Source organism: Myotis lucifugus, unplaced genomic scaffold (genome assembly GCF_000147115.1).
Source record: "Myotis lucifugus unplaced genomic scaffold, Myoluc2.0 scaffold_54, whole genome shotgun sequence".
Taxonomy (NCBI): Eukaryota; Metazoa; Chordata; class Mammalia; order Chiroptera; family Vespertilionidae; genus Myotis; species Myotis lucifugus.
Genome location: NW_005871102.1, coordinates 1,139,867 through 1,166,205, shown reverse-complemented (window position 1 = coordinate 1,166,205; position 26,339 = coordinate 1,139,867). Strand labels below are relative to the sequence as shown.

At 41.4% G+C, this 26,339-nt stretch overlaps 2 protein-coding genes and 1 pseudogene across 6 annotated transcripts in view; 1 reads left to right on the top strand and 2 right to left on the bottom strand.

Moving 5' to 3' along the window:
* Positions 1-1,765: 1,765 nt before the first annotated feature.
* Positions 1,766-24,393, bottom strand: DARS2 (aspartyl-tRNA synthetase 2, mitochondrial). 5 transcript variants are annotated; one of them, XM_006088919.3, is made up of 17 exons: positions 23,448-24,392; positions 22,736-22,835; positions 19,272-19,338; positions 17,551-17,652; positions 17,073-17,168; positions 14,804-14,927; positions 14,023-14,069; positions 12,331-12,437; positions 10,978-11,047; positions 9,887-10,066; positions 8,694-8,801; positions 7,481-7,543; positions 6,294-6,446; positions 4,664-4,882; positions 4,396-4,506; positions 3,720-3,795; positions 1,766-3,030 (listed from the first exon to the last, which is right to left on the bottom strand). In XM_006088919.3, exons 1-17 carry the CDS (start codon positions 23,569-23,571, stop codon positions 2,816-2,818), a joined length of 1,962 nt encoding a protein of 653 aa, XP_006088981.1. In that variant the 5' UTR covers positions 23,572-24,392; the 3' UTR covers positions 1,766-2,815. The 5 variants fall into 5 exon arrangements, with proteins under 5 accessions (XP_006088981.1, XP_023609709.1, XP_023609710.1 ...); XM_023753941.1 differs by lacking the exon at positions 7,481-7,543; XM_023753942.1 differs by lacking the exon at positions 19,272-19,338 and having other exon boundaries at positions 23,448-23,464.
* LOC111826115 lies at positions 17,818-17,918 on the bottom strand (annotated as a pseudogene).
* Positions 24,394-24,455: 62 nt separating the features above from the next.
* The window catches only part of CENPL (centromere protein L), a 23,194-nt gene continuing 21,310 nt past the window's right edge, over positions 24,456-26,339 (top strand). The window contains exon 1 of the mRNA XM_006088921.3: positions 24,456-24,837. The gene's annotated coding sequence lies outside the window, so the exon portion shown is untranslated. The remainder of the gene's footprint in view (positions 24,838-26,339) is intronic.

Below are 26,339 nucleotides of genomic sequence, written 5' to 3'. Positions count from 1 at the left end.
AAAAGGCCATTAACTTGGTCTGAACAAGCTTCCAAAGAACATGGCATCCATGAAAGAAAACATACGAAAGGACAGTTGAAGTACTGAGGAAAAAATCACTAAAATTGTTGAAAAAAATATGAAGTGATAGGAAAAAATAGCAAAGTTTCAAAACAACTGAAATGCCTAAGTATGTCATGATATATATTTATATAATGTATATGAGGCCCTTGACAATAAGAAATGCAAAAAATTCACTGTGAACTCATTCTCAAATTGCCCTCCTTAATCATCAAATTTGCCCCCCTGTGGGATGTGTGCCCCACGTTGGGAACACCTGCTCTAGGAAAACCATGATTTACTCATTTTCATGCCCCCTCAGCTCAGCCCAGAGGTCCGCATGTATTAGTTACTCATTTAATAATTTGATCCGACATGTTTACTGAATATCTACTATAACCAAGTAGTGTTTTAGGTGCTGGGAATAGATAATTGCAGAGACAACGTGAAAACAAAATCTGCCCTCTTGGAGCTTACATTCTAGTGTGGCAAACTAAAATGTGATTAATGCGACAGGGAAAGGGGCAGAGGGTGCTGGTGGGGAACGGGCTCATCCTTTTGAATATGGTTGTTCAGGAAATCTTCACTGAGGAGCACTTAAGCAGACAGGATTAGGGAGTGAACAAAGCAAATAGTATCTGGAGGAGAGTTGCTCGGGCCAGCTAGGGCAAAGGCCTGCGCTGGGCTCATGCCTGGAACAGGAAAAGGATGCCAGTTGAGTGGAGCAGAGTGTGGTCAGGTAGTAAGAGGCTCTGCAGGGCCTTGGTGCGCATATAAAGACTGGCTTTCCTCTGAGATAGGAAACCACCGAAGGGTTTTGAGCAGGAGTGGCATCATCTGACCTTCCCCAACAGTTGTTTACCTTGTTTTTAAAATTTGCAACAGAATAAATCTAAATTGCGTAGGAGGTTGGGGATTGAATTTGAAATAAATTTGGCTTCCAATTTACAATTAGTTTGGTTTGCAAAGTCCTGGTTGTGTTGTTTCCAAACTTAATATTCCTTAATTTTTGAGAAAATGTTTAAAATGTCACTTCAATGATTAAGATCTAAAATAGTGACATTTCTTTGAATTTCGGATAAGCATTTTTTTCTTCTGAGAGGCAGAACTAAAGAAACGCTGAGTGATGCCCCAGTGACTAGGTCTCTGAGATGCCAATTCGGGACTTTTTGACGTCTGGGGACCTGGGGCTTTTGGTATTTGTAGCCCAGAAAACATCCTACAGATTTGGGGTGTTTTCTGAAACTCCAGCATAGAGACAATATTTTGGTTAGAATGAAGCTCTAAATAGTGAATAGTGACTTTATTATATTAAAAATTAGGTAACATGCATGTGGGATAAGTAGATGTAAAATTGCATTTTCCTGCCCAATAAAGGGCATCTCAAGAAGTTCTCTCCACTGAGAAAGGGCAGGCAGGGTTGGACATCCTTTCTTACCATGAGAGCCCTGCCAACAAGGATTTTCTGGCCTCAGGGCCCACAGATGAGGAGAGACTGGGTTAAGGACAAACTTCAGGGGAACAGCTTTCTGCAGTTGGGAAGGGCATATATGTTCTTCCCAGCCCACTGAGCAGCTGAAATGAGACCTGGAAGTGAAGCTGCTGTTATTTTCAAATAGATCATAGTATCACATTGCTTAGAACACTTGAGAAAAACAGACAGGGATATAGGCTGATTGTGTTCATACGTTATAAATCAAAAGAATGCCAAGGCAAAAGTGAAAGATAATGTCAAAAAGAACAATTTTATTCAGGCCTCCCTTGTTCCCATTTTTATAATGATTAATCATAAGCTTTTAAAAAAACTAAATCTTTATTATTGAAAATATTACGTGTCCCCCTTTGACCCCAATCACACAATATAAGAAAATCACAATGAGCCTCAGTGTTCACTCTTACACTTTTTTTTTCATTCTTACACATTTGAGGTTGGTCTAAGGTAAATGTTTTTAGTACAATTGAGGAAAAGGTATTCAGGGATTACTTAAAAAAGTAGAAGTATAATCAATATTGAATAAACTTACTGTTTTTCTTTTACTACAGGTAATCAGTTTTGTTTAATCTTAAATCATAAAATCCACAGCTGTACCTGTTTCTGTTTACAGATGGGTGGACAGTCATACATTGGTGTCATGCATTATAATTTTCTAAAGCATTTTCACTCACATTATCTTCCGCGTACATGATCTCTGATTCTGGGAGAAGAGCCCTGAGAGGTAGCCAGACAAGTTCTGTTTGCATTTCACACAGCAGGAGGGAGACTAAGCAAGGCCTATGTAACTTGCTCAAAGTGAAGCAATGACTGGGATTTTGTGAGTTTCATTTCAGTGATGTTTAGCATTATATTATGTTGCTTTTCACTATATTATGATGATTGTCCAGCTTAATTTACAGGATTTTCTTGACGTTGGTTAAACGGACTCATCCATTAACTCAATTGTCTAAAGGGGCAAATATTTTCTCACATTTCACACATGATCTGATTACTCCTGTCCCAAGTGAACAACCTACTCTCTGGGTATGGGAAAACATGATTAGAAGATGCTTAGCTATTACATTATTCTAACAAAGAGCCATCCTTCACACCTCTCCAAGTGAAAAGAAACTTCAAAAAAGTCCCAAACAAAAAATCCTAATAATGCATGTTATCAGGTCCAGATTGAGTACTGTCTGTTTCTTCATTGTGGTAAAGAATGTTGCCTGGAGTCCTTCCACCTAGAGACGTGTCAGATCTTTGGCAGAACTCTAGAGGGAGCAGAGGATGAAACCCAAAAGCTCAACTTTCTGGATGGTGCGGAGGATTCAATGAGTTCTTTTCTGTTTCTGCGTCTGTTGGCCAGGAGACCTGAATATGATAGGGCTTCAGGTCCTCAGGAGGGATAAAATCTGGGGCGTCGCTCATGAGGTCCTGCCCCCGGAAGGACTTTGGGAAGGCTATGACATCTCTGATGCTTGGCGCTCCAGTGACAAGGCATATCAGTCTGTCTAACCCTGTGAGTAAAACACAGTTAACAGATGAGAATGTAACCTGCGGGTGGGATGACTTCGTTTTTCTACAAAGGTTACAGAGAACATTTACATAAGAATCTCTACCAAGTTGCACCCAGGCATAGTTTCCTGCCTTTTTAGAGAACTTTTGAGGTTACTTTCTATCTCACTTGAGAAAAATGCTCAGGACTGGGATGAATAGTGACAGCAGGTAATATCTTTAGCAAGGGCTTACTAAAGGCTAAACAAAATTAGGTGCTGTGTAGGCATCTCTAAGAACACAGGTGGTCCCTGTGGTTGAGGGTCCACAATCTAGTGAACTTTCTGGAATTTCTCACACTCTTCCTTGATAAAAGAAGCAAGGTGAGCACCCTCGCCCATCAGAAGGGCCATGGCACATTCCTACTCACACAAGCTGGGGCTAGGCAGTAGGGCTTCCAGACTCCTACCAAGGTGTCTGAGCCCCCAGGGATTTGAGCTAAGACCATTCTATTAATCTTTCAAATGCAAATGATCAGTTAAGTTTTAGCTTTATAACTGGTAAATAAAAACGAAACATAAATTCTGTAGAACCCTTGGGCTCACTCCCTACCTCCTTTATTCCACCCCCCCCACCCCCGCCCCTGCTTAAGCTGAGCCCAAATTTCAGTGCAGTGAATGAAATTGAGCTTGTAAAAGGGCAGACTGTTTACCTAAGGCAATTCCTCCATGAGGGGGCGCCCCGTAATCTAAAGCCTGGAGCAGGTGGGAGAGCAATTTCACATCTTCCTGAAATTCAAAAGATAATTTCATTTAAATACATACTGAGGGTCCATTAAGCGCCACAGTGCATTTAGGTGTGAAAGGGAAAACAAAGGTGAGTTAAAAAAGACCTCAAGAGGTTTAGAGTAGAGCAAGGTGATGTGACAAGTCACAGATATTAAAACCTGCAGAGAAATGCCTGGTGCTCAGTAAGTGCAGCTATTATACTTATAATGCAAACAGTGAGACCAAGGATATGGCTCCAAAGGGTAGGATGAAAGCAGGGAATTGTCCTGTCAAGGGACTAGGGGGGATATTAGGAAGCAACAGTGTCAAATGCTGCTGGGAGGTAGGAGAGATTAAGGGCAAAGAATGGGACATTGAATTTGGTGACCAAGAACAGACCACTGGATTTGGGTATTCATCTGAGAATTAAACGTGTCAGTGCCTATGAAGTTCTTAAGCAGTGCCTGGCATATAGTAAGCACTGCCAAACGGCTATTACCTACTTTTCAAAGACTTACACTGAAGGTAGAGAGAGAAGCTGCTACTATCCTATATCTAGTGAATCCTCCATTCATTACAAATTTTAACAGACACAAACAAGGCCAGGTTAGAACATGCTACCTTCAGTAACGTTTCCAGGATGTAGCGCTGGAGCTGTGCATCGTGAATTCGGATAGAACCGCCTCCTACTTCACTGCCGTTTAAAACCAAGTCATAGTGCTGGCTACGGACCTACAAGATGCAGAGTCTCGACATTAGAGAATGTTAACTACTGATGCAAACCGACAGTTTCTTCTGGGGCTTCCAGAACTGGGTCAGACTGAAATCTGAAGTTCTTTGCTTTGTTTTTTCCCACAGTTCCTTTGATTTGCTAGCACAGATATGGTACCTTTTCGGGCTCAGTGTGGAGAAGGTGGATGTCACTGGGATGGGGAGCCGTGAATGGGTGGTGGGCTGACTCCAGCTCCCCGGGGTTTTCCTCCTTGGGAAGGAAGAGTGGGAAATCCACCACCCAAAGGAAAGAGAACAGAGCTGGGTCACGGAGCAGCACTCCTCTTGCTTCTAGAAGGTCAGCACATTCCAGCCGTAATTTTCCCAGCAAGGAGCACTGCAAACAGAAGATAGGAACATTGAGGTAACTGCTGGGAGAGTCATCAGCAATGACCGATGTGGATTCTAACGCCAGGCCATCCTCTGAGAAAGGATTAGCCAAGTAATAGAAGACACACTCAATGGTCCGAGAAGGACTGTCACCCTCAGTGATTGGGGAATGGAGAGCACAGGTACCAGCTTGATGGACCTGAGTCTGATCTGTTTGCTACTAACATCTCTGCATCCTTTGCCACAGTGAAATGGAGATAAAAGTATCTATTCCAGAAGGCTGTGGTGACAACACAGTGAGGTAAGACGTGTACGGTGCAAGATGATGGGCACCTACTCCCATGATTTCCTTACTGCCCTGAAGGGTGTGATGAGGATCTGCGGAGTGCCAGGCATGTGCTTAATGTTCAACGATGCCTGCTGCTAGGAGAAAGGCAGGGTGGATTAGAGGTTAACTTAAGAGTACATCTTTGGGAACCAGACTTTGAGGGTTAGGGAAAAAATCTGGCTCCTCCACATCCCAGCTGTGTGTGTGCAAATTTTTAACTTCTCAGCCTCTGTTCTCTTTATAATAGTAACAACAGTGGTACTTCTTGACCTTTACAGTATAGTTACAGTATTTGTTTGACTTCTATACCACTCCTGCATATTTTACAATGGCCTATTCAGCTACATCCAGTCTTACGTGTTTCTGCTGAAGAACAGTGAGTTGGCCGGTGCCTGGCAGCCCTCACCACCTCCCAGCAGCTGCTCCAAGGAAGAGGATCCTGCCATGATCAAGTAGGGCCAGGTGTCTGCCAGCCAGCAGCCCTCCAGCAGTCTGACCTGTCCTCCACATTTTCAGGAATGCATTATGTATAAAAGTTAGTGACTACCAAATTTTCTTAATTTGCAAAACTTTGAAAATATTTTTTCATAGTTATACATCGAGTCCTGACAGCCCTCTACCTAAGTGGCTTTCCTAATCAGAACCACAGCCAGTCTGTGAGCAGTGCCCATGGAGGCTAGAGGCCGGGAAGAAACTAGTTTTTATACAGTGCATTATAAAGTGCTGAAAGACATTTACTCATATATGCTCTAGCCGGTGTGGTTCAGTGGATAGAGCGATGGCCTGCAGACCGAAGGGTCCCGGGTTCAATTCTGGTCAAGGGCATGTGCCTCAGTTGCAGGCTCCTCCCCCCACTCCTGGTGGGGGTGCGTGCAGGAGGCAACCAATCGATGTGCTTCTCTCACCTTGATATTTAAAAATCAATGGAAAAATATCCTCGGGTGAGGTGATATTTACTCATATAAAAACTCATGCAGAGCAGCTCCATTTAATAAAATTAACAGTCAATTTCAAATGTGTACTAATTGCACAGGAGAAGAGGGTTCCATTCAACCCCAGCAGCACTGAGCGTGGAGGTAACTTCTCTTACTGCTCTCTTGTGCTCTCCGGCCGTTAGCAGGACCACGTCCTCCTCCTGGTTCTCCATTCGTCTGATCAGGCCCAGTCCTTGCTCCTCCATCACAAGCTTAGCAACCGGAGAATTCCAGTTCCTATTGGCTTTCAGGAACACAGGTAAGACTTCCTGTGACAAAGAAAAAGATTAACATTTTTCAAAAAAGTGGGGTTTTCTTATAGTACAAAGATTTCTTGTTCCCAATAGAAGAAAACTTACATGAGATTATCTCTATTCCCTCCTGAACCCCTTCAAAATGATAATAAAGGAATTTAAAAAGCAATCTCATAATGAAAAACAGAGAATGAAGGGTCAGGAGGGATGTCAGTAGATGAGATTTCTGCAAATTTTTGGCAGGTTGCAAGTGAATGGAGCATAAAATCTTCTATTTTAGATCCTTTCTTCAAAGTATCACTGATTTTAATGACTCAAAAAAACATGACTATTTTTAAAGTCATTGATTCCATAATGGCGGAGGCAGTTTCCACTTCTTGTGAGAGTTAAGAATGCCCATTTCCACTCCTGCTCCTCCCGTTTTAGTTCTACCATTAACCAAGCCCAGAAGACAGGTGTCTATCAAAGTTGTATTCAGAATTTTTAAAAAGGGTACAGGAGGAACAATTAATTCAGGCTTTCCTTCACACTTTCATTTAAATCTTGGGCACATGGGGCTCTATTTATTTTCCTAACCAGATTAAAGTACTGTTGTTTATTTTAAAAAGCTATGGTTGAACTTCCATTCTGATTAATGGTGAGTTCAACTAAGTTTAAGTCTTAGAATTATACCCAGAGGTAAGGTTAAATTTAAAAATAAAAAGTAAAAGTAGAAGAATGATCTGAAACAAGATCCTCAAAACTAATGTTGGTGAAAGAGCTCAAGCAATTATTAGTTAAAAATATTGAATCCCGCCCTAACTGGTTTGGCTCAGTGGATAGAGCATTAGCCTGTGGACTGAAGGGTCCCAGGTTCAATTCCAGTCAAGGGCATGTACCTTGGTTATGGGCACATCCCCAGTAGGGGGTGTGCAGTAGACAGCTGATCGATGTTTCTAACTCTCTATCCCTCTCCCTTCCTCTCTGTAAAAAAATCAATAAAATATATATTTTAAAAAAAAATTGAATCCCTAAAAGACAGGAAAAAACCTGCTCTAATTAATCCTTACCTGATCAAAATGGTCAGCTGCAAATTTCCTAATGGATTCAATGTCTTTCCTTTTTAAGTATTTCTGATGAAAGAAAATCAAAGTAAACTCAACAGTATGACACTTAGCTTCATAAACATGTTTATGATAGCAAAGGGAATACAAATATATTTTGTGTCTTTCCATCACAAGAGTAGGATTAAATACAAATTTAATTTCTGCTGCCAAATAACAAAAATTTAAAGCTTGTTACAGGGCTTATTTTTTTCCAAACACTGTATGCAAGTCTCACTGGGAATAACTGTGCATGTATTCCATGTAATATGCAGCATAAATGTTCCAAATTAATTTTTACGTTCTGAATTGTGAAAGAAAATATAACTTTCAGGTCAATACGAAGATTCATAATTTAATTATTTCAGGTCTCTTAAAATTCTTTATATCTTACTTTTTGTAAATTATCTCAATGTCTTTCTAAGTAAGACAATGTCATCATAACTAATATTCATGGGCCACTTAAGTAGGTATGGGAGATACACAAAGGAGGAGTCAGGGTTCATGACCCAGCAGGTCTGATCAGCTACTTGGGGAAGAATGGACATCCTCAAATTGGGGTAAATAATGACAACAATATATGTTGCACAGAGCTCACCTGAGTACATTCATTCTGTCTGGACTAGAATATGGACACAACATTACTTTCCACTGGACATATGAAGTAATTAAGAGACTGCATTCTTATCCCCAGGTTGAATATACTTAATATGCTTATATATCCAAATGAGAAGTCTTTCAAAATACTAATCTTATTCAATACCCAACATGCAAGGGTTATGCTGGGTTAAGCTGAGAGTCTCTGGACAAACCGAGGCTGGAGACAGAATATGAATACGAATGTTATGCTCATCAGTAGTGGAAATGACCCCAAATGAAGCAGGTGTACTTGACAGCAATGTTTAAAAGGGAAAAAAATAAAAAAGCTCTAGATCTTGAGTATAAAGTCATATTCATCAGGTTTTATTGTTCTCCATAGTTTTAGGGACACTTTTAGACTTTACATAAAGATATGTAAGAATTCATTTTTTTAAAAAACAATTTTTATGAGTTTATTTCAATAGATTATATTCCCATTTAAAGAGGACTGTCCTTTCTGAAGTTTAGACATGCCCATGTTAAACATATTTACTCCCCATAAACAGGTTCTAGAGAACACACAGAATTGTGCCTCACTTACTGCTCCTTCAGGGATGCGTATGGCTTTGACAGTTCCTTGGGGTTTACTAAGTGCATCTTGAAGAAATCCAACCTCTGTGTTTCTGAACACATCACTGATGTCTACAATCTGGAAAGCAGGTTAAAAAAAGGGTAACTAAAACATTTACAAACAAGTTTTTAAAGAAAATAGAGCTGTTAACATCTACAAAGTGCATTCATATAGAGTGATTGTCATGGATGGGCTGGGCACTATGGCCTGTGCTAATGTACTCTTCAATAGTATTAATTCATCTCATCCGTAAAACAAAAGTATAAGGGAGGCACTCTTATTATCCCCATTTAATAAATGCAAAAACCACAGCACAGAGAAGGCAAAAACTTGCCCAAGATGACACAGCTAGTAGTGGCAGAAGCACAATTGAAGCAGTCTGACTTAAGAACCACTATTCCATATTCCAAAACAAGAAACAAGGAGTGTTTGTTTTGGAATATTTAAATTTTTGTTTTTTGGCATCAGCTGTGAGTAGGCAGTTAGGACTTTGTGTAGCAAATGTTTTTCAATCTAAGAACTGAGTACTGCCTATTTGTAGACGAGGCAGGACTCAATTTCTGAGGCATCTGAACTGAGAACAGATGCGGTAATGTCACCAGCATCACACAGACAAAGGGCTGTTGCTCTCTAAGAGCAAATAATGAGAGGCTTGCCAACGGAAACTGTGCCACGTACATCCTCCCCTGACCCTTATAGTTAAATATGTATTGACCTTAATAATTTGAAAAAATTTTCCATAGGTTTGAGCTCTTTAAATACCACAAAAAAGGGATAAATATCTCTTAATGGCCTTCCAAGTGCCATTTTAGTTGGCTTAAGAAAAATTGAAGAGGAAAGAACAGGGTTTTTTTGTTTTTCCTTTCAAGTTATCATTTGTGTCCATATAATTGATAATTTATCAATAATATAAACTTTATAGCAAGAATCTTGCTGTCTGAAAATTGGTTTTGGAACATAGTAGATAGAAAAAGGTATTGCGATGCTAACAGACTATTATCCTCTCTTGCTGTAGCTCCAAAACAACAAAGGTAACAAGCTAAGGTAACAACAGAAAATATGATACAACAGTGTGTGCAACTGGTTGTAAATTTCAGAGTGGTTCAAAAGACTGCGGGACTATTTGGGGGCAGAGACCTGGGAAACTGAAGAGTCAAAAGTACCTTCATCCCAAAGCGAGTGTCGGGTTTATCAGTTCCATAGCTGGCCAAAGCCTCAGCAAAAGTCATAGAAGGAAAAGGCACCCCTACGGGCCCTTTGTCACTGGGCCAGGAATACTGGAGCAAACCCTCAATTAGATTCCGGATCCCGGTCTGGTCTACAAAAGACATCTCTATGTCAATCTGAAACCAAATAACACATGGAAACTAACTTGAACAGCCATAATATTACTGTGTATATATTCATATAATTCTCTGGTTTTAAGTTACCACAGGATTTTGGACATAAGTACTTAATACATGGGGGGAATAAATATTATTGTACATCTGTGTTTAATTTTTTTTTTTAATTTCAGAGAAGGAGGGAGAAAGATAGAAACATCAATGATGAGAGAATCATCAATTCGCTGCCTCCTGCACGCCCCCTACTGGGGATAGAGCCCGCAACCCAGGCATGTGCCCTGACCAGGAATTGAACTGTGACCTCCTGGTTCATAGGTCGACACTCAACCACTGAGCTACACTGGCAGGGCTGTACATCTGTTTTATGTCAGGTACTGTGCGAATGCTTACATACATCATCCCCTTGTTTAGTTCCTATGACTACCCATGCCTCATGCAGCTAAGTCACTTGCCCATGTATGTACAGCTAGTAAGTAGTAAAGCTACACTTGATCCCAGGCTGTCCACCTTCAAAGCTTATGATTTTTGTGCTTCATCACACTGATTCATATGCTACCAAACAGAAACCAAATCATAGCAGCTCTGATGAGTGCTCAGAGTAGGCAGAGTAAATATCAACATACAGAACTGTTAGTTCTTAATGTACAAGAGGTGTTTTAAGAACTTTATCATGACTATGAAAATGTTATGGGATCTTTGGCATCCCTTAGTTGGTGGCCAAAATCCTTATAAAAAGGACACATGAAATATGTCAAAAGTTAAATAATGAATGCCTCCACTGCAGGCCAGTTTCACTAAATATCTGATGGATAAAATGTAATGAGAAGTCTATCTGACTACTGTCCTGGTCTGGAGACACTGGGCTGTAGTGAGGCTGCATGAGTAAGAGACAAGTGAATATAGCTTTGTACCTGCGTAAACTCAGGCTGTCTGTCTGGCCTCGAGCCTTCATCTCGATAACATCTGGCAACCTGAAAATATCTACAAAAGAAAAATAGCATGAATTGAGTCATGATTCTAATAAGACATACACACATTTCCCCCCAAAATTCACAGCCGTGCAGGCTATGAGGTAAATTAATTATAGTACCTAAAGGGCATATAAGAAATTTAAAAATTCTTACGATGTCCTAATCTAATCAGTTACATACATAGCTGACCCAGAATTGAACTATTCTATATATTGCTTTAGAAATATACAATGGCACCTTTGGATATTCACATATGAGACTGGCATGCAAGGCGGATCATGCTTCTTCACACAGACTCTTGTGCCTTGGCCAAATTGAACTTCTTGTTGCTCCATGAATACACTTGAGCTTTCCTGTGCTATGCCATTCAACTCTCAACTCAATCTGCTGAAATGAACTCTGTCCCAGGAGGCCCAGCTCACAAAGTTTTTATACTTCCCAAGCAATATAATTTCAAACTTCTTAATATCTACCCTGCAACTCTCAATGTACTCCTTTTTTGTTTATATCTCAGTTGGTTTTATTTATTATCCTATTCTGTCTAGATTCATTAATTCCTTGAGAACAAAAGCTATTCTATTTTGAATCCCCTGCCACATTTATTAGCTTATAGCTCTGCACACAGTGGCCACCCAATAAATCTTTACTAAAGAATGACTACATATTTTTAGAGTATTTTGCATATATTTCCCAAATGCTCATACATTTTCTAACCTTCTTTTAAGAGTTCAGGTAGCCCTAGCTGGTTTGGCTCAGTGGATAGAGTGTTGGCCTGCGGACTTAAGGGTCCCCGGGTTCGATTCCGGTCAAGGGTATATGCCCAGATTGTAGGCTCGATGCCCAGTAGGGGGCGTGCAGAAAGCAGCCTATCAATGATTTTCATTATTTTTTAATTTTTTTGTTAATCTCACCAGAGGATATTTTTTCATTGATTTTTTTTTTTTTAAGAGATAGTGGAAGGGAGGGGGTGAGACAGAGAGAGAGAAACATTGGTTGGTTGCCTCCTGCACACTTCCTGACCAGAGCCAGGGATTGAGCCTGCAACTGAGGTACATGCCATTGACCAGAATCGAACCCGGGACCCTTCATTCTGCGGCTGACATCTATCCACTGAGCCAAAACAGCTAGGGCCTCTCTCATTATTGATTTTTCTATCTCTCTCTCCCTCTCCCTTCCTCTCTGAAATAAAAACTATATTAAAAAAAAAAAAAGAATGCAGGCAACTTTTTTTCCTTTTTCCCTTCCCATCCCACTTTTCCTTTCCTGACAACTACTAGCATAAGGAAAGCTCACCTGTCTAAACCACCAACCATCAGAAGCTGCTTAAACTGTTGTGGACTCTGAGGGAGAGAATAGAACTTTCCAGGTTCCCTGGACGGTATCACAAACTCTTTTGCACCCTTTTAACGAGAGAGGGGTTGGGAGGGAGAGACAGGAGACATTATTAAAAGAAACAAACCCAAGAACTGGTGGAAGCTGACACTTCAGCTCATCAATGAACTAAAGAGCAAAGTCCTCAAATGACAGAGATTTCTTGTTCACCTTTTAGTCCCCTAAAGGCTTGCACACAGTAGGCTTTAAATGTTCGGACATAGTAGGTATTAAATGTATGCTTGTTGAAATGAATTCTCAATTCCTATTCACATAATTCCTACCTGCTTTTTAAAATTAAACTACAGTTTTATAAGTCCAGATATTGTATAAATAGATTGAACATCAAGGTTTAGAAATGTCAGTTCTTAATGAACAAGGGATTTATATTTAGGAAACCAATTCATTATTGATCTGCATCTATAAAACTCAAACAAAACTCAAGTAGAATACAAAAATTTTTATCTCAAAATATTGACCCATACAATTTTTTCAACTCTTTTCTTTTAAGAAAAAATATAGTTTTACTAAAGGACCTAAAGGAAGACTTCAACAAAATCCACATTAAAATGACCAATCAAAATCCTATTTCTTCCCCCCCCGCCCCCTTAGTTTTGACATTTAGAATAAAAAAGTGAGAACAGTCAGAAGGATTCTGAAGAAGTATGAGTGGCCTTGCCTTGGCCTATTTCTAATATTCCCAGATTAGTTCACTTACCTCACACATTTGTTGCACGCAACTCTTTTTTTAAAAAAATTAAATTTATTGGGGTGACATTGGTCAATAAAAATTATATAGGTTTCAGGTGTATAATTTTCTATAATACATAGTTTGTATATTGCACTGTGTGTTCACAAGTCAAGTCTCCTTCCATCACCATTTATCCCCTCTTTACCCTCTCCCACCCTGCTTTTGCACTCAACTCTTCAACATCTCTATGAACTGAATGGCTAGAAGATGCTATTTTACTTGTTCCTAAGCTTCTTTTAGCATTTTCCATGTGAAAAGGTTCATCCTGAATTAAAATGCCCGGGAAACCCAATGCAAATCCAAGGATTGGGGAGTGTGTTGGGTCCTGGAAACTAGCCTATGAACCCCTTTTAGGTGAATATCATTGAGACCTAGAGAACACAGGGCTACAATGCGTGCTCAGACCTGGTTCAATGAGCTGCTGTACCCAAAGCAGTAGGCGTGACTTCTGCTCAGCCCTAAGTCCTGTTTTCTCTCCTAGACCATGGAGCACGGATGGCGAAACCCCAACTCCGAGTTCCTAAGGCCCTGCTGCAGGTGAGAAGGGCAGGCTCAGGGTCTTTAAGTGTCCACCTCAGTTGAGGGAGGCATACACACTGGGGTTGGGGGTGGGGGTGCAGCGTGGGGCCTTGGCAACAGGATCCACTCACATTCCCAGAGAGAAAATGGAATGTGAGCAGGTGGGACTCAGACAGGGCTTTGCCTGTTAGCACCTCTGCTTCACTGGCAGTTTTCTCAGCTCTTAAGGAAATCTGGATAATGTGATTATCTTGAGGCAGTAAAAGAAGTAAAACCAAGTGAATATAAATGCAAAGTGGTCCAGTTTCCTAACTAATAGGACATTATAGTAAGTTGATACGTACTCCTGGAGTCCTCTTAAACAATGTTGGTGTTTCTACATCCACAAACCCTAAAAAGAGAGAGAGAGACATTTGAATTTAATAGATAGAATTTGTCAAATATGATGTTTATGGTATAGTCCAATAATCTGAGGCTACTCTTAATTAGGAATTTTGACTGGAAAAGTTACCAAGCCCACTGATGCTGGTTTCTATAAACCCAAGAAGAAAGCTGAACATTTTCATGAAATCCTCCTATTCTGTTCACAGAGTTGATACTTTTGTAATGAAATAATTCTTACTTAATGGATCCTTGTCTATGAATTGTTTTGCTTTTTTAAATATTCTGCTAGCATAGCAAAAATAACATAAAAAACATAAATATAGTAGGAAAAGACCCCAGGACTAATTAAAGAGTCAAATTTAATTCCCATGACATTTCTGAGCTCACAACAAATGCTACTTAAGCATGACAAAGAATTTAAAAAACTTACAGGTGTAACAACCAAAGGGCTGTCTGACCTTCAGTAGTGATGGGAAATACTTAAGGTAACATGCACTATCACCTTTAAAAGGCTGTATCTGTGACCCAGTAGGGAGCGAAATTATGCTCTAAATTACTAAATTATGCTTTAGGACAAAATACATGGAAATTAAACTTCAAAAACTGCTTTACACATTAAGTGAATTCCAGACCTCTGGTAACATCGGACCCAATGATGCTAACGTGAGGATACAGTAAAACTATTGAACAGAACAGAAGAGATGCTAAAAAGCTCCAAGAACATGCAGGCATCTCCCTTACCATGTAGATTACAGAGATATTCCCGCATTTTCATGACCATCTGGGACCTCAGCCGCAGGTTATACTGCATTTGGAAACTGCGCAAGTCTAAGTAGCGATATTGCAAACGAAGAGCTTCTGTTTTCTAAACAAATTTAAAGATTTTTATGTTTAAATATTTTTCAAATATTAACAAGATATTAACTTTAGATACAGAGTGTGAAATTTCAAAAACTTTATCTTTAGCTCCCACCATTTGGATATACACCGCCACCCTTGATTCCTAAGTTTGTTACTGGCACAGAGCTTACATTTTTTTTATTCATGACTAGAGGCCTGGTGCATGAAATTCGTGCACAGGTAGGGTCCCTAGGCCTGGGTTAGCGACCAGGGCCGATCTGTGGGGCGACTGGCGGGGCCATCAGGGAGCCCCCGCTGACACTTCCCTTGACCGGCCTGGGGCCTGTGGGCTGGGGGCATCTCCTGCATTGAGCATCTGCCCCCTGGTGGTCAGTGCGCATCATAGCAACCGGTTGTTCCTCCGGTCATTCTGCCGTTCAGTCGGTTTGCATATTAGGCTTTTATTATATAGGATTATTAGTGACCCTTCACTGACTGAAATTTGGCTATCATACTAAACATTTATCCATTCAGTTAAACCTGTAATTGAGTCTTCAAAGATCTTTTTATAATTTACACTAGAGTAAAAAACAACTACAACTTTATCACCTGAATGGGACTGAGAGTGTAAGAAATGCAAAGAACAACAGAGGGACTTTTGCTTACTTTCCAGGCTGTAAATCTCTGTGCTGACAACTTTTTATTAAAAAAAAGGGCTCTTAAAGCCCTTTTCCTGATGTAGCTTATTTCCTTGATACTAGAAACAGAAGAACTGTCACTTATCTTTCTGAAAGATTAACTGGGTATTTCTCCCCACCTCCCCCCAAGGCCAACTCTGTAATTACACTGCCTTTTCTAATTAAAAGATTAAGTATTGGGAACTTAAAATGGAAGACTAAGAGGCCTTGCAATTAATTTAAAAATCCCTGTATTGACCAGTTTACGCACTCGGACTATGCAGGTCTACAACTATAGATAATTGTGACATAGCTGAGATTTATCTGGGGGTGCATACCCAGTGCTGTCTAGCTTCATCAACCCCTCAAAATGGTAAAGAACATCCTGAATTACAGTAATATTTATATGCTTGGGAAATCAAGCCAACACTTTTTCACTGTTAGAGGTTTAAACTTAATAGATGCAAGATCTCCTATGCTATTTGGCCATGTCCAAGCTAGACATAAATTTCCTTTCAAAATGTAAACAAGCAGCAAAAAGACATGAACACAATAACACCCGAAGAGAAGAGAGAAAGAGAGAGAAACATCGATGTCAGACACATCAATTGGTTGCCTCCTGCACATGCCCCAACTGGGGCCAACGAATGAACCTGCAACCCAGGTATGTACCCTTGATCGGGAATCAAACCGGAGACCCTTTGGTGCCCCAGTGGACACTACCCACTGAAGCACACTGGCCAGGGCAATAATAACCCAAGTCTTAAAGACAGAATCATGTTTCAAGCTGTCTGATAAGCAGTCCACGTGTTTAGGAACTCCAGCAGCTTAATGAATTGTCATTATTTAAGAAGGGTTCATCAAGAAATTGTGGAACTAACAATTCATGATACATCTATAACAACATGCTTAATGCCATGGAAGTTAAAGTTTTTCTTAAAAAAAACTTGAAAACATTTTATTGGTCATCAACATTCTTTAGATACTCTATCCCAGGGGTCCTCAAACTTTTTAAACAGGGGACCAGTTCACTGTCCCTCAGACCGTTGGAGGGCCGGACTATAGTTTAAAAAAAAACTATGAACAAATTCCTATGCACACTGCACATATCTTATTTTGAAGTAAAAAAACAAAACGGGAACAAATACAATATTTGTATTTGCATGTGGCCCGCAGGCCGTAGTTTGAGGACCCCTGCTCTATCCTATATAATAAGAGAGGAATAAGCTAATTAGCCGTTACACCCTGAGGCGTAACGACCAAGCGCTTCACAACCAGATCACAGATCAGCAGGAGGGTGGGCCAGCGAGGTACAAGCAGGCTGCGGAGAGCTACAGGAGCGGGCAGGGCAGCAAGCTATGAGGGGGGAGGGGGGAGGGGAATTACAGGAGGGCGGGGCAGCAGGTGGAGAGCTACAGGAGGGCAGCAGCAACCTACTGGCGCATGGATTCGTGCACAGGGCTACTAGTTTTATTAATAACAGAGGATGGCACCTTCATAAAGTCCTTAATTTCAAAGGGCAGCTTCTTGCACGGATTCAGAAGTTCAGCTGTTTTAACCTTGATTTCAATGTCACCTGTTGGCATTTTCTTAAAGAGAGAGAAGAGACCTATTTAAAAATTTACTCACCAGGATATGTACACAGTGAACATTTGTAAAATACATGATTTACTTATGTATGTAAAGTACACAGGTGCTTAGTGTGTAGTCTAAATGTCTGTACATGATTTTGACATTCTTATGCATACCTGTGGCTGATATGATCATTAACAAATATCTTAACATGCATATTTATATCAGTGTGTGTGTTTATAGTGAAGATTTTGAAATCTGCAGGTTCATTCATAGAACTTACAGAGCTTTAGTGCCTGATGTCCAATAGGTGCTCAGCCTCTGTTGCCTGAATGTGTAGACAGACAGTGCAAGTGTATACGGTGAAATTTACACAGATACAGTGTCTAAACTACTAACTGGGTTCTCTTGTCCTGGAGGCCGGGAAACCACTGTCCCAGACACTTGCACCACAGATTCCATGGGGGCGTCACATAAAATCTTCTTCACGGAAGCAGCGGACTACAGAAAAAGAGGGGAAAACAGTTCCAAGAAACACATGAATTTAAAGGAATCTGTGCTAACTCTAGTCTATGGTTTAGAAAAATGATAATACTCAGAGCTTAATTGCTGTAAATACTGGGGCTGCCCTTAATGACTTTATTAAAGAACTTGGTAAATTGCCTCACAATTTTTTTCTTTTTTAACACGGATCACGACCTGCAGGGGCCATGCCAACCTTCTGTGTATCGTTTCAACTTTACTATATGTGCTGCCTAAGCGATCACTGCCTCACAATTTTGACTCCAGTTAATACAGCAAGTCAAACTCTTAACTAAGAGTGTAACAATGTTTTCCTTAAAGGGAAATAAGGAAAGAAACGATTAATGCAAACAAATCCCACATACATACTTGAAAGGCAACTGTTTCCAGAGTTAGTCTTCGGGTCAGTTAAGTCCCACAGCAATAACGGAGTCTGAAGGTTAGCTATGCTCATTTCTAGATCCTGAGATAATTCATTGCTCTTATTTCAAACACTAAAAGCTGAGTAAATAAATTTTTTCTTAGGCATACAAGCATTACAATAGAAACCAATGTTGCCCAACAACTACGATGAGAGAGCTTTATTTCATCTAATTTTAATGGTAATTATTTTTAGCAAGTAGTACCTTCACAGGGCTCAAACTTCAAAGGAAACGAACAGATATACAGTGAAGTCTCCCTCCTATCCTTGCCCTTTAGTTTCTCTTCCCAGACACTCACGGATCCTTCCAGGGACACATCATGAATACACACATGCACACCTCCTTTTTAATACAGATGATAGCACTCCTGTTTTGTTTCCTCTATCAACATACCTTTCTTTTTCCATATTAGTTCATAAAGAGCTACTTTAACCTTTTTTCTATGGCTCTCAGGATGTGCATTTTTTATGTCACTCTCTTATTGGGGGAACAACTAGGTTTTCCCCAATTGTTTTGTTTCTATTAAAAATAATCCCGCAATGAAAAACCTTATATTTATGTCAGTTTGCATTTGTGTAAGTCTAGGTGTAAGATGCTTGTAAGATAACTGACTAGAAGTGGAAGGGATGGTTGAAAGGATAGATGCACTTCTAGTTTTGATGTTGCCAAATTGCCCTCTATGGAACTAGTGCCATTTGGACTCCCTCCATGAATGTAGGAACACTTGTTTTCCCAAGCAGTGTGTTGTCAATCTGTGTGTCAAAAATAACAATTCTGTGTAGTTCTCTCTCTACCTATGAGTGAAGTCGGGCATATTTCATACATCTAAAAGCCATTTATATTTTCTTTTTCTTTTCTGTAAATTTTATATTCATGTCCTAGGTTCATATTTCTGCTGGGTCACTGTTTTTGTTTTTAATTTGATCTATAGTAACCTTTTAGATATTAGCAAAATTAGCCCCTGTATTTGATGTGCTCATTAACAAATGTCTCATTTATATTTATATAGGTGTATGTTTGTGATGAACATTTTCCCCCAGTTTGTCATTTGTCTCAATGTTGTTTGTATTTTTTTAACTTTTTATTAACTTTTGAATTTCAAACCTCAAACGTATTTAGTTACCCTGACCACAGCATCAAAGAGGCTTTTAGTAACAGTAAGAAACCTTCCATTACCTCATCCTGAGGAATGAGAACTTGAACAAGCCCCTGGAAATCTCTTAACACCAGGAAGATGTTTTGCCTGATTAATGAAGAAAATGAACACGTTAGGATAAAATCTCTGAGCCCAAAATTTAAGCAGGCAAAGCAAACTAAACAAACAAAAGATCCATATAATTTCTCACATTTATTATAATAAATAATATGTGTTTGTATTAACTACTAGTGTCCTGGTGCACAGGTTCATGCACATTGAAAGGAAATTAATTATAAGAAATATTTTGATATTTTAATATCGATATTCGCATCTTGCTAATGAAAAGAAAATGGGATTCTACCGAGTCTCCTATCTATCTACTCCAGGACTTCTGTGAGGATCAAATGAGATGAGGCAAGGGAAAAAGCTTCACAAACATTTGGTTAAACTATAAAATGTTTGCACCTGGCTATAAAGCAAGTTGGGTTCCTGGGCTGAAGAAACTCCAAGGATGCTAGTCACTAGGGAGAGGAAGCTGGGCGTTGCTACGTGATGTTATTACCCCGCGCCCACAGTGACCGTTTCTGGGCTGGGCTGGGCTGTGGGCTGCATTTTGCGCCATGGGGTCTTGGCGGCGTTGGCTGTGATTTGGTGTTGCTCCGGGTGGTGGTGGAGCCCGTGTCCCACTTGGAGGAAGCTGAGCATTGGTTTGTCGGCGCCAGGTCTGTGGTGCTGTTCATTTTTAAATGGCCAGTGCACATCATAACTGGTAGGATGGACAGACACTTAGCTTTTTATATATATAGGTAGTCATGAAATTTTCTATGTAGCTTTTTTTTTTAATCCTCACCTAGGGATATGTTTATTGATTTTAGAGAAAGGAAGGGAGAGAGAGAAAAAAAAATATCGAGAGAGAAACATTGATGAGTTGCTTCTGGAATGCACCCTGACTGGGGATCAAACCTGAAACCTCAGTATGTGCCCTGACCAGGAATCGAACACGAAACCTTTTGGTATATGGGATGACACTCCAACCAACTGAGCCAGGGCTCTATGTAGCTTATTAATGAAAAAACCCCAAAAAACTTCTGTTTTTAATTCTTATTGGCTATACTAGAGGCCTGGTGCACAAATTCATGCATGGGTGGGGTCCCTCGGCCTGACTGGTGATTAGGGCCGATTGGGGCTGGCTGGCCACGGGAGGTCGGCTGTGGGAGCTCACTGACCACCAGGTGGCAGCTCCTGTGTGGCGTGTCTGCCCCCTGGTGGTCAGCGCGCATCATAGTGACCGGTCCACTGGTCATTCGGTCGCTTAGGCTTTTATATATATAGATATTCAGCTTACTAATGTTATCCAGATGGCTTATTAATGAAAAGATTTAAAAAATGTTTTAACTTTCATTGGCTTAGGTCAGTGATGGTGAACCTATGACATGTGTGTCAAAGGTTACACGCGAACTCATTTTTTTGGTTGATTTTTCTTTGTTAAATGGCATTTAAATATATAAAATAAATATCAAAAATATAAATCTTTGTTTTACTATGGTTGCAAATATCAAAAAATTTCTATATGTGACAAGGCACCAGAGTTGAGTTAGGGTTTTTCAAAATGCTGACACGCCGAGCTCAAAAGGTTCGCCATCACTGGCTTAGGTCTTTACAAGAAAATTTTATTAAATTTGAAAACTTTCCACATATTAAAATCCAAGAGAATATTTTAGGATACTAAAAACATCTGATTGGACATTTTTGAAGTACAACAATATAAAGCCTTTTCCTAAAAAAAAAAGATACAATCTAAAATTTTCTAGAGGAGGTCCAACTACTAATTTAATATCTCTATAAACCATCAAAAGGTCCCCCAAACCCCAACATTTTTAGCATTCAATCTACATTTTTCATATTGTCTTTACTATCCAACAAGAGGTTCAGAAAGCCTCCTCTGAGTTTTAAAAAAATATATATATATTGATTTCAGAGAGGAAGGGAGAGGGAGAGATAGAAACATCAAGGATAAGAGAGAATCATTGATCTGCTGCTTCCTGCATGCCCAACGGGATCAAGCCCGCAACCCGGGCATGTGCCCTGACTGGGAATCAAACCATGACCTTCTGGTTCATAGGTCGATGCTCAATCAGTGAGCTATGCTGGCTGGGCACCTCCTCTGATTTTGAGAAGATAAAATCAACAAATTTATGGGTCAAATGTCCATCTATTTGGGACATATTCTTTAAAGAGGTCACACTATCTATATATTTGGATTTCTTCAATGTGAATTACTGTATTATTCAGAAATGTTCTAGAATACAACAACAAAAGAGCTCTAATCTTAAAGAATCATGTTCTCTACCTAAATTTAGAATAAAATAAGCTTGTTTATGCTCTTGGAGCTTACTAGCTGGCCTATTCTCAATTACTAGTCTTTGGGAGTTTTAAACTAAAAAGTTAAATTCCATGGCTGAAAGTCTTTTTAAAAGAAAGTGTTTATTAGGCCATTGACAAGAAAAGACAACACCCCCAAAAAACAAAAACCACAACAACACAAAAAAAGACTGGTCTTGGGGCATGGAGCAGCATGGTTAGATAGAAAAAAAAACAGCATGTCCGTTATCCCCGAATTTTGCAAATGTTTTTATACCTGAAACAGGGAGAAAGGTGTGACGCCTTAAATAAATGAGGCATGGGGCCCGTACGCCTCACGTTTGACTTGCTTGGAGCCGTTCTGAGAGAACGAACATTAGCTATAGACAAAGGGAATAGGTGAAGGTGAAGCAGGGCTACTATGGGCTAGGGCACAGCCGCAGAATCTGTAAAGCTCATGTGTGAACAAGAAGCAGAGGCTGCTGGGGTCTCACAGGCCTGGCTATTCACTCTTTTTATATAATCTCAGAAATGCCACCTGACTGTTAATTATAATTCCAACATACACTAAGGCCGTGGTCGGCAAACTGCGGCTCGCGAGCCACATGCGGCTCTTTGGCCCCTTGAGTGTGGCTCTTCCTAAGCCTTAGGAGTACCCTAATTAAGTTAATAACAATGTACCTACCTATATAGTTTAAGTTTAAAAAATTGGGCTCTCAAAAGAAATTTCAATCGTTGTACTGTTGATATTTGGCTCGGTTGACTAATGAGTTTGCCGACCACTGCACTAAGGAGTGTGAGCAGTCTTTTGTTGGTTTTGCACTATAGCTGTTAACCAATTAACCCCTTTATCTCTTCCTTCACCCTCTGACCTGCAGTAATTTAATTTAGGACGTCTCAGAATTTTCTTGTCAGGAGACTTCAACCCTTGTAAACCAAGGGGCATTTCTGTTCATTGGTGGATCACACTTCCTTATTATACCCTTCAACATATGCTAGGGATACTTACTCAGAGTAACACTTTTTGGGCCTTTCAAAACAAAATGGACAACTTAAGGAATTTTGAGAATCTTGTAGGAGTTGCAAAGCTTTTACTCTTCTGACAACACTATGCATTCTTACACCGTCTGTGTCAATTTACCTTCGGTACTGAATCCATCCACACAAGGTGACTTCTTGGCCTAAGTGCGAAGAACGCAACTCTCCACATGTGTTGGTCCGGGCAACAAAGCTACTGAGTTCTAAAGAAAAAAGAAAAAAGCAAGATTAAAAATCTATTTCCAAACTGCTTAAAAATAAAGACTTCAAGTCACATCATCTTAGGTATTTCATGTCCATGGATAAAATTTATAAAGTAAATCTAAGTACGTAATTTGATTCAATCACTATTAAATCTATAATGTCAAAGGTAAATGTGTCAAAAGCCAACTAAATAACTGTCTTAAATTTTTGCCTTATGTTAGGAAATCAAAATTTTCTTCATCACCAAGCATTTGCATTGACCTAAAATTACCCTATTCTTAATAGCTCAGCACAGATCCTCCCCATACCCAATAGGACCTTAGGAATCACGGAAGTTGGATGGTGCAGTGACTAACTTTAGTGTGAAAGTGGAACAGTCACCATGTACACTTACAAATTTTGAGATTTAGTAGCATTAACTGAAAGCCTATCTATGTGGCTCATTTTCTGGTCTTTTTAAATTCCAGGCAACACACACACTATAGTATAAGAAAGGAAGAGGGTGAATGATCTGCTTTTACATTAAGACCATCCATCCAGTTAAGACTAGCGGGGAATGGAGAACAGGAGAAAGTGCGGTCCGGAGGTCACGAGCTCCTCACTGCTTTCACCTGGAACGCTCCTTCGTGAGCTCAGCTGCAGACTTCTAGAAAGAGACCGGCCGACCAGCTGCGCGATCCTTCCGGTGGGTGTGGCCAAACCCCTATTTAGCCCAGGTAACCAACTGGAGAACATGTTGATGCCGCTGGAGGGCGAGACGCTCACGGATCCCACACTGCCGGTGCTGGACGGTGGTCAACGATCATTTTTGGAAATACACGCGAATCCCTTAAAATCCTAGGAGTTCCCACGTTCTGCTCCAGTATTTAAGCCCTCCTCCGCTGAACATTCAAGTACACGTGTCTGGACAGCGGATCGATTTACAAGGTCTTTGGGGTCCTTGGGGAGTGGGTAGAAGAAAGACCTTTCTCTCCTTCTCCATGCATCAGTTTCCACTTCTGCTAACAAACACAGCTGCGGCCAGATGTACAAGGACGCGTCCTCACAGCGGCGCAAGAGGGAACCCCACGCCCAGGGAGAGACTGAAGGGGCCGGTCATCAAGCGCACGCCCTTCCTTTCCTTCCGCGCTTCCCCAAAGGTTCCCGCGGCAGAACCGGGAAACAGGGAGAACCCAGCCTCGCGTTTCAATTCTGGCGCCGACCTCGGATATTCAAAATGAGGAAGAGGGCAAATCCAAAACGTTGTGAGGGTCCGATTCTCCCGGCACAGCGGCAGGGTGAGCCAAGCACTCCTCAAAGCGCTCGCGAGCGCCCAAGACTACGGTGAAGTCGATCAACCAATCAGAGCGGAGGCCCCGCCGCCATGCTTAGTGCGGCCGGAAATTAGAAGGAAAGCTTCGCGCCGGTGGGAAACCGCTGTCCGTCGCGGCGCGCTTTCAAACGTGAGGCTAATGGTTAGATTGCTCGAACGTGCCCTCAGTAAAAATGGCGACCGTAGTTGCTTCACTGACTTGGAATTCGCGCCTGGGAGGCTTCCGGCGTCGGGCCGCAGTGTGAGTCGGGAAACGATTTTAAACGAGGCGGCGGCGGCGGCGGCGGCGGCGGCGGCGGCGGCGGGCGAGTGAATTGCGGATTTTCAACGGCGGCTTTTGGCGGCTGGGCTGGCCTTGCCTTGGCACCCGAGGGGCTCCGGTGGAGCGTGCCAGGTGGGACGCCCTGTCCCTTGCCCTTCCCCTCCGCGGGCAGAGGCCGACTCGGCAGGAGCGAGAGTCGCAGAGCTGGTGGCCGGGTCCGCGGAGCTGTCCCGCAGGGTGAAGTCGCAGCGCTCCCCCCGGCTTCCAGGGAGCGGAAGTGTCCCCGTGGGCCGGCCTCGCCCTTAGCCGCCCTTTGGGCGGCTTTTGTACCTCAGGGGATGTCAGTCTCGGCGACGTGCTGGGCCCAGCTTTGAAGAATGACTCGTGACGCCGGCGTGGGGGACAGCGTCATCGCGGCACTTCACTGGTAAGATGCTTTGTGGGGGTCCAGGCCTGGCAGTGAGCTTGACATTTCGCCCTGTTGCGTGGTCGTTATCCTTACGGTTTCGTGTGTTTCGGTGTCTTTCGCCTGCACTGTGTCCCCAGCCCCGGCCTGGGGGCGGTGGCGATGGAGAAGGTAGTAGAGTCAGGGTTCCTTCCTTCACAGGTTTCACGGGAGAAAAGCAACGACGCTGTGAGCGTGTGTTCTGAGCTACAGGTGCAGGGGGACTCGGCGGGAGAGCGAGCGAATTTTAACCTAATTCAAAACTTAGGAAAATACCTAGTAAACATGTATTACCTAGGTTTTAAATTTTATTTAGTTTACATACAAAATTATATTACTTATATTAGTTTTAGGTGTACACTACGGTGATCTGACATTTGCATACTTTACAATGTGGTCATCTCACTAATTGTAGTAACCTGTGTCCGCGTGCCAATTTATCACCCATCCCCTAGACCCCATCTGGCAGCCATTAGTTTAATTTCTTTGTGTGTGTGTGTGTGTGTGTGTTTAGGAGATTCCACACATAAGTGAAATCATGTGGTACTTGTCTTCCTCTGACTTACTTCACTGAGCATAATACCCTCCATCAGTGATGGTGAACCTTTTGAGCTCGGCGTGCCAGCATTTTGAAAAACCCTAACTTAACTCTGGTGCCGTGTCACATATAGAAATTTTTTGATATTTGCAACCATAGTAAAACAAAGACTTATATTTTTGATATTTATTTTATATATTTAAATGCCATTTAACAAAGAAAAATCAACCAAAATATGAGTTTGCGTGTCAGAGGTGACATAGGTTCGCCATCACTGCCTAGGTCCACCCATGTTGTTGCAAATGGCAAGATTTTTTCCCTGTGAGGAACATTTCATTGTATATATGTACCACTTTATCCATTCACCTATGAATGGACCCCTAGGTTGCTTCCACATCTTGGCTATTGTAAATAATGCTGCAGTGAACGTAGGGTGCAGATAGCTTTTCGAATTAGAGTTCGTTTTCTTTGGAAAACGCCCAGGCGTGGGATCGCTAGGTGGTTTGGTAGTTCTGTGTTCAGTTGTTGGAAGAACCTCCGTACTGGTTTCCATAGCGGCTGCTTCAGTCTGCATTCCCGCCATCTGTGCGTGAGGGTTCCCTTCTCTTCACATCCTCACCTGATCTTGTTTGTTGGTTTGCTAATGACCGACAGGTGAATTGCTCAACAATTCTGCAGGCCGATAGGTAGCTTACTTCCTTTCCCCCTGTAGGTGGTGCCGTAGGTACGTTCCTATTTTCTCTGACCTGCTCTCCTTTCCCTCTGCGATTGCTCGAAAATGCCCTGATGGTGGGAGTCCCTATGTGACCAGCTGGCCTGGTAATGGTGGGGCAGTGTGGTGTGGCCCTGGTTTTGAGAGTTCCCAGACTCCCTCTACCCCCCCCCACCACCCCCCCCCCCGGGTTTTTGGCTTTTTCCGGGCTCTGGGGGGCGGGTGGAGGAGAAG